Here is a 20,290-nt window from a genome sequence, read left to right as displayed (position 1 = left end):
ATTGTGGTTAAATTCAAATATACTAATTGACAAAAAACCTTTATTTTTTGACAGAATGTTTAAAAAAGGTATAATCTTCGTAAATGATATCATCGGTAGGACTGGTGGAGTTATGTCGCGCACATGCAGCTAACAAAAACATATGGAAATGTCTGCTCTACCCAAAATTACAACCAAATAATTGCAGCCTTACCGCAAAAGTGGAAGAGGAAAGTTGAAGGGGGAGAAAGTAAGGAACTTGTCTGTCGGCCTTGCATTAAAGAACATAATTGGTTAAGGAAAACTGTGATAAATAAAAAAGTATATCAGTTTCACTTAAGGACCAAAGGATTGACAGCCGTCCCATATAGATTGCAAAATAGTTGGGAAGAGATCTTTGACGTACCGATCCCATGGCATAGTGTTTATGAACTGACACGCAAAACGACACCGGATTCAAAAATTAGAATCTTTCAATTTAAATTATTATATAAAATTCTTGCTACCAATAGAATGTTATTTATATGGGGGATACAATCTTCCCAGCTCTACAGATTTTGCTGTGAAGAGACAGAATCATTAGATCATTTGTTTTGGTTCTGTCCATTTGTAGCTTGTTTTTGGACACAGGTCCAGGAATGGCTAAAGGATTGCAATATTTACCTGGAACTAACCTTGCAGATAGCATTACTGGGTGATCTGAAAAGTCATAGTCAATCAATCAATAATATAATAATACTTTTAGCAAAAATGTTTATTTTTAATTCACAATCTGTAGAAGCAATGAGAATAGAAAGGTTCAGAACTTTTGTAAAACCTCACAGTACGGTTGAAATATATATGGCAAATAGAAATCCTCTATGGATGGTGTTAAGAGATAGATGGGAGGTATTGAATAGAGTTGAAGGATGGGACTAATAACAAATAACAACAAATAATAACAAAGATAGCTAATAATGTAAGCATACTGTGTCCATAATAAGTATATAGGTTGTATGTTGGGAGCTTTTGGGAAAGAGCACAGTTAGAAAGATAAGGCATTTAGAAGCAAACCGGATGGACATCATGAAAATGATCGGAGAGGTTGAGAGTAGAAGAAGTTCAGGAGCAAAAAAAAAAAAAAAAATATATATATATATATATATATATATATATATATATATATATAATTATTGTTAAGTTAACTCTGTCCATAAGGTGTAGATAGTAAGTATAGACCGGAAGTAGAGGCCTGGGCGTTGTTGTTCACTAATTTACTCCAAGTAGGGAAAGGATGGTGGGGTTGAAAAGTAATAAAGGGGAATATATATATACAAAAAAAAAAAAACATGGGGGATTGGAAGTGATGCAGACAATTACATTGATAGAAGATACAATCTATCTGCAATATTAAGCTGATCCATCCCCCCCCCCCCAAAAAAAATAAATAAAAAAATAAAAAAAATAACACCTTTGGGATGAATTGGAACGCCGACTGCGAGCCATGCCTAATTGCCCAACATCAGTGCCCGACCTCACTAATGCTCTTGTGGCTGAATGGAACCATGTTCCGGCAGCAATATTCCAACATCTAGTGGAAAGCCTTCCCAGAACTCCTATTTAATACCCATGATTTTGGAATGAGATGTTCAACGAGTAGGTGTCCACATACTTTTGGTCATGTAGTGTAGTCATAACCATAGTGTTGGATGAAGGTGTGTTAATGAGCTTGGCTGGAATAAAGCCTGCGCCCACACCAGCCCTGCGGATAACTGGCCACCCGTCATTCTGTATGAAACAGTAAGCTACCTGAATGAGGTCTCTGGCTAGCAGCTCTGTCTCTCCGGCGGGGATGGCATCGTCTAGGACATCCCACCTCTCCCCCAGGCGGAACTCCATGACGTAGCGTTCAATCGGAGCCGTGTGGTTGGCCGGCGGGATCCACATGAGCAAGACGCCCTGCTGCGTCCGATTGGCTATGAGGCATCGTGGTGAGGTAAGCAGCACCAGTGGTTCAGGGGTACTTATAGGAAATACTGGACGGAGAGAAAAAGAGAGAGAGAGATAAAGAGAGAGAGGGGGTGAGATGGAGAGTTGGAAAGAGAAAGAGAGACTGGGAGGGGTTAGAGAGCTGTATTTCAAATGCAGTAGCAGTGTAACTGCAATTGTTGGCACGAGTTCTTTAGAAAGTCGATGGGCAACTTTTAAAACCACAACATATTACTACTACAGCTGCTGCCACCAACACCACTGCATACATCACTATTAACAACAAAACCACACATCATTCAATTAATTACCATCACAACTTTTCCCTAGCTGCCATCTTGTAGTCACACCAGTGTTCACGCCAGGTAAGATCACTCATGCCTCACTTTCTTCCCCAGTCCAATAGGTCATATACTGTAGGTCAGAGGTGAATACCGTAATACCCACCTAGTGTGTTCACAGTGACGACCTCGCTGAAGGGGCCCGTGCCCAGCTTGTTCTGCGCAAGGACACTGAACTGGTAGGCCGTCTGGGGCTCCAGGCCGGGCACTACCAGCCACGTCTGGCCAGAAGGCACGAGCATAGACAGCCAGTCATGTGGGCCCAGCTGCTCCCTCTTCACCCTGCGAGGAAGAGGGGGACGCAAGAAAGAAGATAGGAGAACAGGCATGGGAGAGGGGGATGAGAGAAATACACATAGGAGTGGAAATGGAGAGGCCCTTTTAGTCAATACACCCTGTCAGTTCAGTAACAGTCATTTTTGTCCTGTCAGTTCATTAACAGTCATTTCTGTCCTGTCATTTCAGTAACGGTCATTTCAGTAACGGTCATTTCTGTCCTGTCACTTCAGTAACGGTCGTTTCAGTCCTATCAGTTCAGTAAAGGTCATTTCTGTCCTGTCAGTTCTGTAACGGTCATTTCTGTCCTGTCAGTTCAGTAACGTTAATTTCTGTCCGGACAGTTCTGTAACAGGATTTCTGTCCTGTCAGTTTAGTAACGTTCATTTCTGTCCTGTCAGTTCAGTAACGTTCATTTCTGTCCGGTCAGTTCTGTAACATGATTTCTGTCCTGTCAGTTCAGTAACAATAATTTCTGTCCGGTCAGTTCTGTAACAGGATTTCTGTCCTGTCAGTTCTGTAACAGGATTTCTGGAATGTCATTTCAGTGATACACCATTGCAGTCCAGTCAATTCAGTGATGTCATTATGTCCGTATCATTTCAGTAAGATCATTTCTGTTAGAGCATTTCATTTACAGCATGTTATTTCACAGTATTTCAGTCAAATGATTTCACACAGTAATACAGTTGATGGTGGTAAGCCCATGCTGCGCTCAGCCGTGCAAATTCCCATGGAAGCTAAAGATGGGCCATGCTTTCGGTACAACACCACCTTTCTGACATTGACTGAAACAGATCTCCCTGAAAAAGTAATTTAGGTGAATGAGTTCTTATACTTTCCAGTGAGTATGCATGGCATCAGTCTCCATTCATATTGTAACATCGTGTAGGCCTAAATAGATAGCAACGTATGAGACCACTGTGGGACCGTGGGTTTATCTTACTATAAACAGGGGTCAGAAAGATAACACTATACACTAACATGTACAGTGAGGGAAAAAAGTATTTGATCCCCCTGCTGACTTTGTACATTTGCCTACTGACAAAGAAATGATCAGTCTATTAATTTTAATGGTAGGTTTTTTTTAACAGTGACAGACAGAATAACAACAAAAAGATCCAGAAAAACACATGTCAAATTTTTTTAAAATTGATTTGCATTTTAATGAGGGAAATAAGTATTTGACCCCCTCTCAATCAGAAAGATTTCTGGCTCCCAGGTGTCTTTTATACAGGTAACAAGCTGAGATTAGGAGCACACTCTTAAAGGGAGTGCTCCTAATCTCAGTTTGTTACCTGTATAAAAGACACCTGTCCACAGAAGCAATCAATCAGATTCCAAACTCTCCACCATGGCCAAGACCAAAGAGCTCTCCAAGGATGTCAGGGACAAGATTGTAGACCTACACAAGGCTGGAATGGGCTACAAGACCATCGCCAAGCAGCTTGGTGAGAAGGTGACAACAGTTGGTGCGATTATTCGCAAATGGAAGAAACAGAAAAGAACTGTCAATCTCCCTCGGCCTGGGGCTCCATGCAAGATCTCACCTCGTGGAGTTGCAATGATCATGAGAACGGTGAGGAATCAGCCCAGAACTACACGGGAGGATCTTGTCAATGATCTCAAGGCAGCTGGGACCATAGTCACCAAGAAAACAATTGGTAACACACTACATCGTGAAGGACTGAAATCCTGCAGCGCCCGCAAGGTCCCCCTGCTCAAGAAAGCACATATACATGCCCGTCTGATTTTTTTTTAATAGACTGATCATTTCTTTGTCAGTGGGCAAACGTACAAAATCAGTAGGGGATCAAATACTTTTTTCCCTCATTGTATATCAACCTGAGGGGGGAGTCATGATCCTCGTATACAATGTCAACGTGTCATGTAATACGTAGGCATAACTTCCCATAACAGACAAGCATGTATAGCTGCATGATGGTGTACATGATAGAGGCTGGGGGTTAGGGGCTGGGATAAATCACAATGTGTTTACTTTGTGCTGACTGTCAACACACCTCCCTGTGATTTACAGCACACGCCACGCGCAGACGGTGTTCCCGCCGTTCCCAATCCCAGGAAATCATTGCGGGGTCGCGTCCTAGGCGGCAACTAGTGACTCTCAGGTCTTGGCCATCGTGCATATGTGAAGTGACATGATAACCGTCAGGTTGTGTTTATTATGATGCATTCACTATGAGGGTGTGTATATTATGATGCATTCACTATGAGGGTGTGTATATTATGATGCATTCACTATGAGGGTGTGTTTATTATGATGCATTCACTATGAGGGTGTGTATATTATGATGCATTCACTATGAGGGTGTGTATATTATGATGCATTCACTATGAGGGTGTGTATATTATGATGCATTCACTATGAGGGTGTGTATATTATGATGCATTCACTATGAGGGTGTGTATATTATGATGCATTCACTATGAGGGTGTGTATATTATGATGCATTCACTATGAGGGTGTGTATATTACGTCACTGTCAGTGGATTTATTATGCTTCGTTGGCTTTTGTGGTTGTGTACATTATGCTTGTTGTCAGTGAGTATATTACCGTATATACACTGTTGGTGCATCTAATCTTCTCTGTTGAAATGTAGCTATATATATATATATACAGTGGGGAAAAAAAGTATTTAGTCAGCCACCAATTGTGCAAGTTCTCCCACTTAAAAAGATGAGAGAGGCCTGTAATTTTCATCATAGGTACACGTCAACTATGACAGACAAAATGAGGAAAAAAAATCCAGAAAAATACATTGTAGGATTTTTTATGAATTTATTTGCAAATTATGGTGGAAAATAAGTATTTGGTCACCTACAAACAAGCAAGATTTCTGGCTCTCACAGACCTGTAACTTCTTCTTTAAGAGGCTCCTCTGTCCTCCACTCGTTACCTGTATTAATGGCACCTGTTTGAACTTGTTATCAGTATAAAAGACACCTGTCCACAACCTCAAACAGTCACACTCCAAACTCCACTATGGCCAAGACCAAAGAGCTGTCAAAGGACACCAGAAACAAAATTGTAGACCTGCACCAGGCTGGGAAGACTGAATCTGCAATAGGTAAGCAGCTTGGTTTGAAGAAATCAACTGTGGGAGCAATTATTAGGAAATGGAAGACATACAAGACCACTGATAATCTCCCTCGATCTGGGGCTCCACGCAAGATCTCACCCCGTGGGGTCAAAATGATCACAAGAACGGTGAGCAAAAATCCCAGAACCACACGGGGGGACCTAGTGAATGACCTGCAGAGAGCTGGGACCAAAGTAACAAAGCCTACCATCAGTAACACACTACGCCGCCAGGGACTCAAATCCTGCAGTGCCAGACGTGTCCCCCTGCTTAAGCCAGTACATGTCCAGGCCCGTCTGAAGTTTGCTAGAGTGCATTTGAATGATCCAGAAGAGGATTGGGAGAATGTCATATGGTCAGATGAAACCAAAATAGAACTTTTTGGTAAAAACTCAACTCGTCGTGTTTGGAGGACAAAGAATGCTGAGTTGCATCCAAAGAACACCATACCTACTGTGAAGTATGGGGGTGGAAACATCATGCTTTGGGGCTGTTATTCTGCAAAGGGACCAGGACGACTGATCCGTGTAAAGGAAAGAATGAATGGGGCCATGTATCGTGAGATTTTGAGTGAAAACCTCCTTCCATCAGCAAGGGCATTGAAGATGAAACGTGGCTGGGTCTTTCAGCATGACAATGATCCCAAACACACCGCCCGGGCAACGAAGGAGTGGCTTCGTAAGAAGCATTTCAAGGTCCTGGAGTGGCCTAGCCAGTCTCCAGATCTCAACCCCATAGAAAATCTTTGGAGGGAGTTGAAAGTCCGTGTTGCCCAGCGACAGCCCCAAAACATCACTGCTCTAGAGGAAATCTGCATGGAGGAATGGGCCAAAATACCAGCAACAGTGTGTGAAAACCTTGTGAAGACTTACAGAAAACGTTTGACCTGTGTCATTGCCAACAAAGGGTATATAACAAAGTATTGAGAAACTTTTGTTATTGACCAAATACTTATTTTCCACCATAATTTGCAAATAAATTCATAAAAAATCCTACAATGTGATTTTCTGGATTTTTTTTCCTCATTTTGTCTGTCATAGTTGACGTGTACCTATGATGAAAATTACAGGCCTCTCTCATCTTTTTAAGTGGGAGAACTTGCACAATTGGTGGCTGACTAAATACTTTTTTTCCCCACTGTATATATATATATATATTTGATATAACACAATATTTTCATTGTCAGTGTGTATATCACGGTTCACTGCCTGTCAGTGTGTCCATAATGTATTGGCTGTCAGTGAGTAAATCATATGGTGGCAGTCATTGTAATAGGATATGGTGGCTAGCCTGTCGGTGTGTTTGTAATGTGGTCGCGGGGGGCTGTTTGGGGGCGGTTCCATCTTTGATTGACACATGAGACAAATAAAGACTGTACGTCCTTCCCGCTGAGGCTAATTTATTATTACTTTTTTGGGGGGGATTTCAATATGTGGGGCAGTACTACTCAGGGTACTATGAATATTTCATACATTTGAGTTTTAGACAATTCTGCTTCATCCTGTATCAATTTTCACAAGTCAACTTAAAGAAATACCATTTAATTGAGAAGGACTTGAGAGTGGTGTCTGGGGAAAAAGTTTGGTTTTTTATTTTATCTAAAGCTGTCTTCCAAGCACAACGGCTAGAGTGCTGATAATGATATACTCAGAAATACTCAGAAGGAGATGGAACTTGTGTGTAGAACCTGTGTGTGTGTGTGTGTGTGTGTGTGTGTGTGTGTGTGTGTGTGTGTGTGTGTGTGTGTGTGTGTGTGTGAGTGCGCGCGTTAATGTGTGATAATTATTTTGCATGCCATGTTTGTTTTTATTGTTGACTGAGGCTAACCTTTAGCTCAGCAAGTTAACGCTGTCATCTAAGTGGAACTAAACCCTCAGGTTCGATAACAGGTCAATCACGCATGTGCCAGGCCGTGTTCACGTGTGAGTTCATGCATGCAAGTGTGTGTAAATGTGTGTACAGGTGCCTGTGTGAGCATATAAAAGTGTGTACACGTTGAAGTTTGTGGCAATACACATTAAAGCTTATGAGTGTGTGTGTGTGTGCGCGCGAATGCGTGCGTCTGTGTCTGTGTTCTACGACTGTGTGTGTACAACTATGTGTGTGTGTGTGTGTGTGTGCGCGTGCACGTGCACACGTGTGTAAACGCATCACAGTGGAGGCCTGCCAAGCATGTTTGCTAGAGGACCTTGGAATGAGAAGCGTTGGTCTTAATCTCCCGGCCGGCAGAAGGGAGCTTTTTGACCGTGATCACTGCATACTGACACTGTCCTCCAAATCCAGCTCCCTGTTTGACGCTCAAAAGTAGTGTACTATATGGGGAATCGGGTGCCATTTGGGATGCAGTCCAATGTCAGCCGCCTGTTGAGTTACCATGGTAAGCGTGACAACGCCTACCCGCTCCGCATCACCCAGCGACCTGGCAGTCTCACACACCACCATGCTTTAACACTCTGGAGAGGCAGAGGAGATAGCTATATGGGGCTTGAGACTTTTTATAACGCCATAGTGACCTGATTTAAGGTGTTAAAGCGGGCCAACTAAAGAGATCTGACAGGATCGATAGAGTCAATGACTGACTGCATCCAGAGCACAGAGCTATAAATGGGGCTTACCACCTGCTATAACCACCTAATGTCCTGACATGGGGTTAGAATAGGTTGTCTGGGCCTATAGGTCTACATACAGAATACATAGGGTTATGAATGGAGCTTATGACTTGTTATAACAGCCTCGTCACCTAACACAGAGTTAGAATACACAATGTTATATGAGGCTGGTGTACACTGGGTTTGTGGCACATTTGTGGCCAACAGTTTCCCGATCAACGTTTCAAATGAATATGAGCTGCTGTTTCTGTGAGTCCTTCACACCTGAAACATAATCAAACAAACAAACATACAAAAAACTGTGACCCAGCATGCTTTTTATAGAGCATTCTATAGCGTTAAGAGCAGCGGGGGCTATAGAATAGTGATATTTGGCAGGAATATTGGAAGTGGAAGGTTGATAATTGCTAGCGTTGCATCAACTGTAGGGAGAGCAGGTAGGTGGAGGTCTAGGCACTAGGCGAGAGAGAGTGAGAGAGAAAGAGTGTGAGAGAGAGAGAGAGAGAGAGAGAGAGAGAGAGAGAGAGAGAGAGAGAGAGAGAGAGAGAGAGAGAGAGAGGGTAAAGGGGGCCAGTTGGTTGGATAGTGTGGAGTCAGTGGAGGAGAAGCTCTGTTTTCTCTTATTTGGCTAAATAGAAACCTTTGAGTGATCAGCATTGTTTTGTGTGTGATCGGCAAACACGCGAATATCTCGTATTGCGGTGGAATGAACTGACAGCTGTGTTGTTGATGACGATGGGGGCCAGATGATGCCATAAAGATTTGTGGCAGTAATTCCAGTGTGTTGTAAATATATCTGATGGCACACCTTGCCTGCTGCTAATATAGAAACTAAAAGACAGCACTTCTAAAGGAATCAGTCATCTCACAACTTCCCTTTCAGGCAGAAAAGAAACATTCAAATAGTATGATGATTTGATTGATAATACTGCAAAATAGTTCCACTAAATGTGATGCATCTCAGTACTAGCACAATGGATATGTGATAGTGTAAAAACCTTGTCTAATGTGAAGCACAGGCATATTAATGAACTTAAGTAACTAACCACTTATGTTGTACAGCATTCTATTAATAAAAACTACTTGACATGGTAAGTGTCCTCAGAAGTCGGCGAGGGAGGGTGCGACGGAGCCTCCGACGCAAACATGAGATGTCTAATGACGCGTCCGTTGGTGTGGCATAAGGGCAGAAGGGGGGCATGGGGGGTGGGCACGACACAGCTTTTATAGCACATGAATATATCATTACTTTTTTAGAGGACCAGAGTACTTAAAGAGCACGCTAATTGCGCCGTATGCTTCTCGATAATTATTCTCCTCGTTTCTTAATATGGGACTTTATATTCACTTTTAATAACAACTCCCCCGTCTAGAATTTGTAACAGTCTGATAGTTATTCTCGTTAGTTTTTATCTGTGGTCGTTAAGTAAGGGGCGAGCCCATTGGCTGTTTGTCTGTTTGGGAGTAGGAGGATGAGCTAATGACAGGGCAGAATATCCTGCGGCAGGTCTGGTCTGGTTTGGACTGTGAGTGATGTGGTGGTGGTCTATAAGGAGCTCAGTGGATGATGCTTCAGGTTCAGTATTCACAAAGCATCTCAGAGTGCTGATCTAGGATCAGGTCCCCCCTGTCCATGTAAGCTTATTTATTATAATCTGAAAGGCAAAACGGATCCTAGATCCGCACTACTACTCTGAGACGCTTTATGAATACAGGCCCAGCAGTACTATGTGAGCTGCTTGGGGATAATGTGTAATTTTGTAGTGCTGCTAGGAATTGAGCATGTGTTGGTAGATGTTATAAGCATGATTATTTGGTGAATACTATGTGAGAAATCAATGGGTGAAAAATATTGGCGATAAAGTCAAACTATTGTTGAAACGGTTTACCGGGCTATTTTTGCCTCGTTCTGAACATCGGTGTGTAGCTACAGGGCATTTCCATGAGATTCCACTGAAAATATTGGTCATTTGGTGTCTTAAATGCTTTGAATTAGGCATTTTTTGTGCTTGTCTCAATCCAACCGTATTGGAGTTGTATAGGCATAGCGTCTAATGGATTTTATGCAGATTACTGATTCCTCCAAGAATTTGGGATGACTTCAACGGCATGTTACGCTATGCCCGTCCCCTCTCTCATGTATTAACCCCACCCCTCCCCAACCGCTCTGGGTAACAGTTGCCTTTTTTTAAGGCACAGGTCTAGGAACAGCCTACCCCTACCCAAACCCTAATCTTAAAACACGAGACTGAACTCGACTGAACTTGACAGTGTCAAGGGGCAACTTCCACCCCGCTACCCCATCCAACACCCCTCTTCCCCAGCCAAGGTGAAGCAGTCTCCCCTAGGAAGAAGAGCAGCAGAAGGGGGCAGAGAGGAGCTTGGTTTCCCAAAAAACAGTTGGGCTGCATCCCGATTCTCCACCCTTTTCAAGACGTGTTCACTTGTACTCTCCCTGTCATCTACTTCAAAGCACTGTATTGGTGTGGAAGCATTGACTGGAGGGAGAAGGGTAGAGAATCGGGATGTAGCCTCAGAGGGAAAAAAGTTTGAAGAAAGAAGAAGCAGGAAGCAAAGCATGCTGGGATGACTCACACATGGCCGTACCAGACTGATAATGTCTGCTCGAAGCCGCCATCATAGCCAGCCTCCCATGACACGTTGGCCCAGGTGGTGGAGACCGCCGCGTGGACGTTGGCCGGGGCATGGGGGCTTGTGCCTGGGGAGGGGAGGAGTCAAGTGGAGAGTGGCGATAGTGAGGAGGGTGGGAGAGAAAGAGAGTGAAACATGAAGCATAAACCACTGGATAAGAGTGTCTGCTAAATGACGTAAATGTAAATGTAAATGTACTTAAATCACACACACACACACACACACACACACAAATCAAACACACACACACACACACACATACACAAAAACACAGACACACACACACACACACACCTGAGTTGGCCTGGAAGGAAGTCAGCTCTTTCTGATATGTGTAGGCTTTGTGTGGTTGTGTAAAGACTACAGTCAGGTGGTAGGCCTCTGAGTGGTTGTGTAAAGACTACAGTCAGGTGGTAGGCCTCTGAGTGGTTGTGTAAAGACTACAGTCAGGTGGTAGGCCTCTGAGTGGTTGTGTAAAGACTACAGTCAGGTGGTAGGCCTCTGAGTGGTTGTGTAAAGACTACAGTCAAGTGGTAGGCCTCTGAGTGGTTGTGTAAAGACTACAGTCAAGTGGTAGGCCTCTGAGTGGTTGTGTAAAGACTACAGTCAGATGGTAGGCCTCTGAGTTTCATTAGAGTGGTCTCCTATATGTGGATTTGGTGTGGCCTGGTCAAGGTGTAACCGGTTCATTGAAATTAAGTGTCACAACAACTTCTGGCATGCTGCCTAAAGAACAGGCTTAGGCCTGTGAGCCAGCTGGACCAGACCTGATCAGAGCCATACTGAGGGTGTAAGTGCGTGTGTGTGTGTGTGTGTGTGTGTGTTTGTATGTGTGCGTGTGTGTGCGTGCAGCCAACTTCTCTACACCTGCATACAGGTGACTCTGGGCAGAACTCAGGAGATTATATAATTTGATAGTGAGACAATATCATACTGTAGTCATGTACTGTAACTACAGTCATTCCTATGATAGTCTCTTGTGACTGACGAGCTAGCTAGCTGGATTGGTTATGGCTCACTAGATTATTCCTACATGACACGTTGGCTCGGGTTAGCCCCATTCCAAGCCCACACATACTTTAATAACATCTTTAAATGGTCACCAGTGAGGTCAGACTTGACAAATAATTAAAACCCTCTTCCCTTTCATCCTCCAATCACACATCAGCATCTGTCATAACAGGTGTGATCTCGTATAGTCGTGTCACTTCGTAATGACGCCAGATGTTAGTACCAAAACGTTTCAGCAGACAAAAGGATGTAGGGGTTGGAAGGCAGACAAATTATCCAGGAAGCAGTGGAGGCTGCTGAGGGGAGGATGGCTCATAATAATGGCTGGAACGGCACAAATCGAATGGCATCAAACACACGGAAACCATGTGTTTGATATATTTGATACCATTCCATTTATTCCTCTCCAGACATTACCACGAGCCCGTCCTTCCCAATTAAGGTACCACCAACCTCCTGTGCCAGGAAGCCTTGCTGCTGTCCAAGAAAATGGAGGAGAATGTATCTTAATTGGTTGACCTTGTAACTGTAGAACGTCAGAATGTCTTATAGGGTTCTTGCTATGTTGTGTCTGTAGTAGACGATTTGAGAAATCTCTGGCCATATTCGAACAAAAGTAAAAAATATTCCCTACCAATTATACTCGAAAATGTGCTGAAAGAGAGTAATGATTTGGCCATAATCTGATCACCCACCAAATACATGAAAACATTGGAGAGAATTCCATTGGCCAATTGAACACCTGTGAATTGTGCCATTTACAGTTGCTTGACCATTGAATGCAAGAATGCAAGTGGCCAGCTAACTGAAGACTGAGTGGTCTTTCTCCATAGCCAGCTGCAGCTAGGGACACTAAGACTGTTCCAAAAAGGCATCATTGTTATTGAATGGCCTAGACACAATAAGTGAGAGTTTATCTATCGGTTGTCTTTATTTATCAGACAAACTAGAGCTTTCAGCAGTGGAAACAGTCTCTGTGTCTACTTCCTTAATGCTGCGAGCCCAGTTTGCTCATTTGTGATTTGCGGATGCTGGCATGCCACGTCGTTGACCTTGCAAAATGTCCCTCAGGTGCTTTGGCTGACGCATCAAGCTTTGGAAAATTGTCAGCAGTTGACGCTTGGATGCCGCCGTCGCTGCCGTTCTGCAAAGCCCTGCCTCTCTTTACTACCCTTTCAGAGCACACAAGGGTCGTATTCATTATGGCATGCAACGGAAACCATTTTAAAACGTTTTGCAACAGATAAGGAAAATTAGCATTTCGGATTGGTTACCTTTGGATGTGATGTCCTAGTATTGGACTACTTCTACTAGACTACTTATATTGCAGATTCAAATTTAACTGGATTGACTCGCCTTGGTGTTAAATGACGCAAGGCAGCCGTTTTTAACTCTATATCAAATCATTTCTGGGTAACAATTAAGTACCTTACTGTAATTGTTTTCCATAAAAAATTTCTAAAATAAGCATACTTTTTTTTCTCAAGCAATAGTTTTTCTAGGACTGTCTGGGAGTAGTCTTAGTGAGGGGCCTAATTGGAGGAGCCTAATGGGAAGGATATGTAACCTGAAAACTAGCTGTTATTGGGCATTATAGAGGTTTGGAACTGTCTTTGTTATTCGTCTATTTAAGTGATAATGCCCGAGAAGCCAGTGTTTGGAGGATATATTGGCACGGGTGTTGTTAGGCCCGAGACAAAGTCGAGGGTTGGCAAACCGTGCCAATATATCCTCCAAACACCGGCTTCGAGGGAATTATCACTTTTATACAACAGGTTACCAACATATTCAAATAATAATTGACATATTTTCATTAAAAACTTTATTTTGATTAATTTATTCATACTATTTCATCCTTCCACAAGATATAGTCCTGACACAAATCTAGGATGCTACCCAAGCCGGCTGGTCGTTCGTTCTATTGGTTCGGTTGCCAGAGACGCGACCCAGTCTTTCAGTCTTTTTGTTCTGTATCTATGGACAGTCGTTCGTTCTAAATGTTCCATTGCCATACTGGCTGGCAACGTTCTTATCCCTTGCTTGCTAGCTAGCCAACTATGGCTAACTTACAGTCAAGTCAAAAAGTGCAGCCAGAATAACAGCAAAGTAGCCACATTTGCATTTGTTTAAGCTGTTTTCTAGTGACATTTATTTGGATACATCCATAACAATGAGCTAATGAGATGCGATTTCACCTGGCATAGAAAATGTGCTCACTTGTCAGGACACTGTTGTTCAGAGGAGCTAGCCAACAACACAGCTAACACAATCACTTCAAACGGAAGCTGGAAAGACTGCTGGCTACCTGCACTTTGTTTCATTTTACCTTTTTTCAATTGATATTTCTTTGTATATATCCATAAAAATTATGCCACCTGATTCATGATTTCGACTGGCTGAGAAACACTGCCTGTCCATCTCGTCCCGACTCCCGACACGTTCATTACTATGGGACAGCTGGAGATCGAATTTGAATATTGAAACAATGTTGCAAATGTCGGAGACAGACAGCAAGGTTTATACAAATCTCCGCTGTTGAAAACTAAATGTTATTCTAAAAGAAATGTGAGATAATGAATTAGATGTTTTTTATAGTGGAGATCAAGTTTATAAATTGGTTGGCTGGGCTGATGAGACAGTGGATTACGCAGTCAGATGGAACAGAGTAGATAGGCATTTTAACGTAATAGATTTAGCCGGTGGTAACTTGTGGAATAGACACCGTCTGGAATGCGGTTTTAACCAATTATCATTCAGGATTAGACTCACCCGTTGTATAATAACTTATACCACCTGGTGATGTCACCAGGCAAACCAAAACTCCACTCATGTAAAACCTGCTGATTAGAAGGTCCTGTGTAAATTGTATTTTCAACCAGCAACTATCAGGAAATAACACTGATGACATATTTTCACACTTTTATAGTTTTAGTTTCATCAAATAATATGCCATTTAGCAGATGCTTTTATCCAAAGCGACTTACAGTCATGTGTGCATACATTTTTACGTATGGGTGGTCCCGGGGATCGAACCCACTACCCTGGCGTTACAAGCGCCATGCTCTACCAATTGAGCTACAGAGGACCACACTGTTGTACAATAACTGAATTATGACTGCACTGGGCCTTTAAGGTTCTTCACTTCCCCTTGCTTTCACCTGTCCAACCGTGTCAAAGCAGGGATAACTTTGAGGACTTCTTGACATTTTCAAACAGGGCCCACGTAAATGGTGATAAGGTTTGTAACTTACAGATGTCAAACCGAACTCTGTGTGTGTGTCTCAGACCTGGGTTAAAATACTACCTGCTTCAAAGACATTTGGATCTGAAGTATTTTTATATTTTTTATTTGAAAAAACAAGCAGTTGAATATTAGAATGTATTTGTAAATACACTTGAAAAATATTGGCATGTATTTGAAAATACTCAAATACACAGTATATATACAAATATTTAAATACTCCCATGCATTTGAACCAGGTCTGTTTGGTATTTGAAATAATGTATTTTGAAATAAGTATTTGAAAATACTTTCAAATAGTAGGCTATTTATAGGAAAGTATTTGAAAATACGTATTTTAATAACAAATAATCAAATACACATGTATTTGAACCCAGGTATGATGTGTTTGTATGTGTGTGCCTGTGACTGTTCCTGTGCATGTGTACGGCAGAGTGGCTCGTACCAATAACTAGGAGGTGCGTGCTGGCAGTGATGCTTGTGGCGACGTTGGTGGCCACACACTCCCACTCCCCGTGGTCCTCCTTGCTCAGGGACTTGAACTGTAAGCTGCCGGAGGGGAGGACATTGTGCTTGCTTTTGCTGGGCTTCCCTACCTAAAAAGAGAGAGGAGAAGAAGGTTGAGTCACATACTGTACTGGTCCTGGCAAGGAAGGACTTTATCGTCCACCCACATAGCTTCCAGACAGACAGTAGATTAGTAGACAGACACATAGACAGACAGACTGACAGAGAACGAAAGACTGATAGAAAAAAAGGAAGACAGACAAAAAGGAAAACAGCTAGACAGACAGTGACACACACAGACAGACAGTAGATTAGTAGACAGACAGACAAACAGACAGACAGACAGACAGACAGAGAGAGAGAGAGAGAGAGAGAGAGAGAGAGAGAGAGAGAGAGAGAGACAGACAGACAGACAGACAGACAGACAGACAGACAGACAGACAGCATCACGACGACGGTAAGGGGAGACAAACAACTGCAAATCACATTGTTTTCAACTGGAGAGATTAAGAAGCTCCGTAATCAAGAGACAATTTAAGGTTAATGCTAATGAGTTTGTTTCAACTGATAATGCCACCATTAAAATGCAATTAAAACATTGGGATTTCTAGGAGCCAGTTTGATTGCAATCTCATCTCATTCTTTGTGGCAAAGATGGAAAAGAAGATGACTCCAATATCAACAATCGTTAGGAAATAAACACCATTAGAAATTACGTGGTAGTAATAACCACCTGTTATCATTACTCAATAATGGTCACCTAACATCACATCATTTGGGGAATTATTGACAGCGAGTAGCTTTGTTACCATTAAATATCAATGCCAAATAGATTGTGTGAGTGTACAGCAATGTGGTACCAGATCCCAATAACTTTAGAGTGAAATGATAGAGAAGAGGAGCTGTAGCTCTGTCCTATTATAAAGTAATAGACTGTTAGACCAGGCCACAACATGAGTGCTTTGGGTGGTGGTGGGGGTCATTTACCTTCCTCCATGTGATGTTGGGATAGGGAAATTCTCCGTCAGCCGCACAGGGGATGACCAGCTCTCTCCCAGCCTCCTGCCTGTACTCCCCTCCGGGAACAATCGAGAACTTGGGGGGATCCTGCCCAGAGAAAGTGTTCCCCAATAAGAGTGCGATTAGGCCTGAGCCTGGGTGTAGTCACTAGGCTAACGTGCAGCATGCTAGTCTTCCTATAGAAAATGCATGGGAATTGCAACACTAACTAGCACAGTTAGCATAAACGTAGGCTAACTCGCAGCATGCTAGTCTTCCCATAGAAAATGCATAATGATTGCTATGCTAACTAGTATGCTACGTTAATTAGCGTTAGCATCAGCCTGCATACCTTTAGCACCAGGGGAGTGGGATCGGACCAACCCTCGGAGCCCAGGGCATTGTAAGGCATGCAGGTGTAGGTGCCCAGAGAGTCATCCGTCACCTCAGTCACGCGGATGCTCCCGTCCTCCATTTGGCTCCAACCAGGGTACTGAGGGAACAAAGAGGGGCTAACGCTATGACATCACAATGTTTGTATGGCTGAGCTCACCAGTGGCACAGCACTATCCCGTCATCCTGCATAGAAGAGCTGAGGAGACTGTGGCTGCCCGATGGAATAGGAAGTGAGAGGTATGTTCGGTCCCCCCATTGTTCTCAATAGTTAAAAGTTGTGAATCAAAGGGGACTGAAGTCAAAGTCAAGAAGTAGTGGAAGGAAACAGCAAAGGAACAGCTATATTTTGTCTAGGATATATACAACAAATGATCCACCCCTAGAAGCCTGAAACTAGGAATGCACATGTGAAGTGTAGAAATTACCCACTAAAGTAGCCCTGCAGTTAGCTCAGTTCATCACCTTTGTTGCAGTTCAAAGCTTGAGGGGATTTCCCAGTCTGCCATCCCCAAGCCAGGTAGATGTTGCCCTTCTAGGCACAGATCAGCTTATCCCTTAGCCCTAAACTTAACCATTAGGGGAAAACACAAAACTTACTTTAGATCAGTGTTTTCACCCTACTCCACTGGGCTGTATTCAGTTATCTCAGAAACCCAGAACTAAAATCTTCCGTAATTGCATTGCATTGCTTAATGAAGTTCTGGAGGGAGATGTATAAGAAAATATACTAATGAGACTAGCAAAGTCTCCACCCCTCTAAATAGATATGGGCCAAATGTCCCTTCCTCTTCCGAAATTCGAAAGATGAGAACACCAGCAAAATCGTAATTTGTCCAAATGGTCAGTGACGAAAAATCTGCGCACTGGAACAACGTTCCTCAATAGTCGTCGCATCCCACAGTCTGTTTCAGACGCTACGATAACATACCATCCTATGCATCTGTCCACGAGCGATTATGTATTCAGTGATGTCAAACGTTCTGTATATTGCAGATAGAAATAGAACGAATGGAGCTGACACCATCCCCTATTCCTACCTAACAGATAATCATACCGGTTCTACACGATACATTTCTCTCTGAACGTTCTGGGTCACATTCATTAGGAACCAAACGCAAGCAAAGGGAATGAAACAGGGAGGGACTTTTTTTTTTACCCATTGCAAAACGTTTTGCTCCGGTGTGCTCTAATGAATACGACCCTCGACTCACCTTCTCTATCCGGAGAGGGTTGCCATCTTTGGTCCACTTGACCAGCGTGGCGGGCGGGTTGGCGTCCACCGGGCAGCGGATGAAGCCTGGCAGGCCGATGGCCACATAGATAGCAGGTGGCATGTCTTTGACACGAGCAGGGTCTGGGGCGAGAAAGAAAAATACAGTTAATTTATATTATTTTTTATTAATGTTTTTATTGGACATAGGAGAGATGGTGGGAAAGGTAGAGAGTTTGTCACAAAGGCAGTGGGCTGGATTTGAACCCACGCTGACACAGGCAAACATACAATGGTGTAGGCAGCGGCACTGACCGCTAGCTAGACCATCCAGGCCTCAACATAAATATCATACTACAACATTATCTTTATAGTGGAGTAACATTGATAGTGATTATGGGACCAGTACTGCAGCAAGAGCCAGGGGAAATAACAGGTTTAATGAGCACAGGGTTGTCGTAACATGTTAAACTGTGTGCTTTTGTAGCAGCTGGTCTGAGAGCAGTAGCTGTTCATTTGTGTGTGTGTTTAGAGTGGATGAGTAAACACTGACTAGTGAACAGGGAAATACGTTTTTAGTATGTCAATTCATTTCACAAGGAAGGGGAATCTGAGACAGCCAAATATGTAGAATGGTATCAACGTGTGGATTAAAATTATTATAGAGAAGGATGTCCTCTTCAGTATTCAGACAGAGGCTTCCATGGCTGAGGCAGTCTGTCTGGAGTCACGGCTAATTTAACTTTATCTGGCAACAAGGAGAGACGACAGGAAAGAGGAGTTGGAACTGAAAGTCAATGCACCAGCTTTTAACTTTGAACAACCCCTGAAGCAGGAGAACAGTAGGGCTGCTTAGCGAAATTACGTCAAAGTGGGCCAATTCAAAGAACCATATACCCTTTTCACACTATCGTGCTAACCCGAAGCAAACTGTGCTGACTTGAATATTTTATATGAATAGTTCATATTTTTACACTTTGGTGGCTGTGTAAGCAAGTCAGCTCAGTCCAACTTGGTTTGGCTTGGCATAGTTCAGCTCAGTAGTGTGAAAAGCCCTATATAGTGTATTCTGTGAGTAACAGTGTACCAATGTGATCTCGTTTAGTGTCACTATGTGGCGGGGGTGACAGATTCGCCACTACACCCCCTTATATTACACCACAACGGCACAAACTAGGTTTACACTAGATAGCACAGCAACAAAGTCAAAATTGCTTGATCGTAAACATTATTTAAGGTTAGGCATAAGGTTAGCAGTGTGGTTAAGGTTAGGGTTAGGTTTAAAATACAAATTTAAGAAGATACATTGTCAAAATGGGTGGGGTTTATGACTTTGTGGCTGTGGTAACTAGTGACAACCCACAAACCAACAAACTCGTCTGCATTCTTTCCCTCAGTGTTATCTAACCTTTTACCGGACAGGTCTCAGATTGTGTCGGTTCTGATGTGGATAATATCCATGGTCTAATGGCAGATTCAGACATTGTCATCTGCTCAAAGCCCTGTAAATATGGCCACAAAGCCACGCTCCACAAAGAGCTAATGGATATCCATCCGACGGCCGGTGCAGCTCGGAAAGGAGTGGTTTCGAAAAAAAACATAATGCTTGGCCAGGTGCCACAGTCTATTTATAGGAAAGATGAGGGGGGTAGTGCCAGTCTCGATACAGCTCGCATACACACACTCTCACTTTCTCTAACATGCACATATCCACACATGTAATTACTTTCCTCTCTCTCTCTCTCTCTCTCTCTCTCTCTCTCTCTCTCTCTCTCTCTCTCTCTCTCTCTCTCTCTCTCTCTCTCTCTCTCTCTCTCTCTCTCTCTCTCTCTCTCTCTCTCTCTCTCTCTCTCTCTCTCTCTCTCTCTCTCTCTCTCTCTCTCTCTCTCTCTCTCTCTCTCTCTCACAGCCTGTAATCTTGTCGTAGTGCTGCAGTGCCATCAGTGGTCTAGTGTGGCCGCTATCGCCCACGCTACCTGTCTGCATGCTTCCCTGCCTG

The 20,290-nt window shown here is 43.1% G+C and overlaps 1 protein-coding gene across 1 annotated transcript in view; it reads right to left on the bottom strand.

Annotated features, from left to right (window-relative positions):
- LOC311142021 (protein turtle homolog B-like) overlaps positions 1-20,290 on the bottom strand; it is a gene marked incomplete at both ends in the record, with an annotated part of 209,409 nt that overhangs the window by 42,100 nt on the left and 147,019 nt on the right. The window contains 7 exons of the mRNA XM_084177567.1: positions 1,768-1,994; positions 2,395-2,570; positions 10,871-10,994; positions 15,625-15,775; positions 16,674-16,793; positions 17,038-17,178; positions 18,293-18,435. Of these exons, the coding sequence (XP_084033693.1) occupies positions 1,768-1,994; positions 2,395-2,570; positions 10,871-10,994; positions 15,625-15,775; positions 16,674-16,793; positions 17,038-17,178; positions 18,293-18,435 (1,082 nt within the window). The remainder of the gene's footprint in view (positions 1-1,767; positions 1,995-2,394; positions 2,571-10,870; positions 10,995-15,624; positions 15,776-16,673; positions 16,794-17,037; positions 17,179-18,292; positions 18,436-20,290) is intronic.

This window comes from Coregonus lavaretus, assembly GCF_964263955.1.
Source record: "Coregonus lavaretus genome assembly, chromosome: 15".
Taxonomy (NCBI): domain Eukaryota; kingdom Metazoa; phylum Chordata; class Actinopteri; order Salmoniformes; family Salmonidae; genus Coregonus; species Coregonus lavaretus.
Note: the sequence above shows the minus strand (reverse complement) of the source record. Positions and strands in the feature narration are given on the sequence as shown.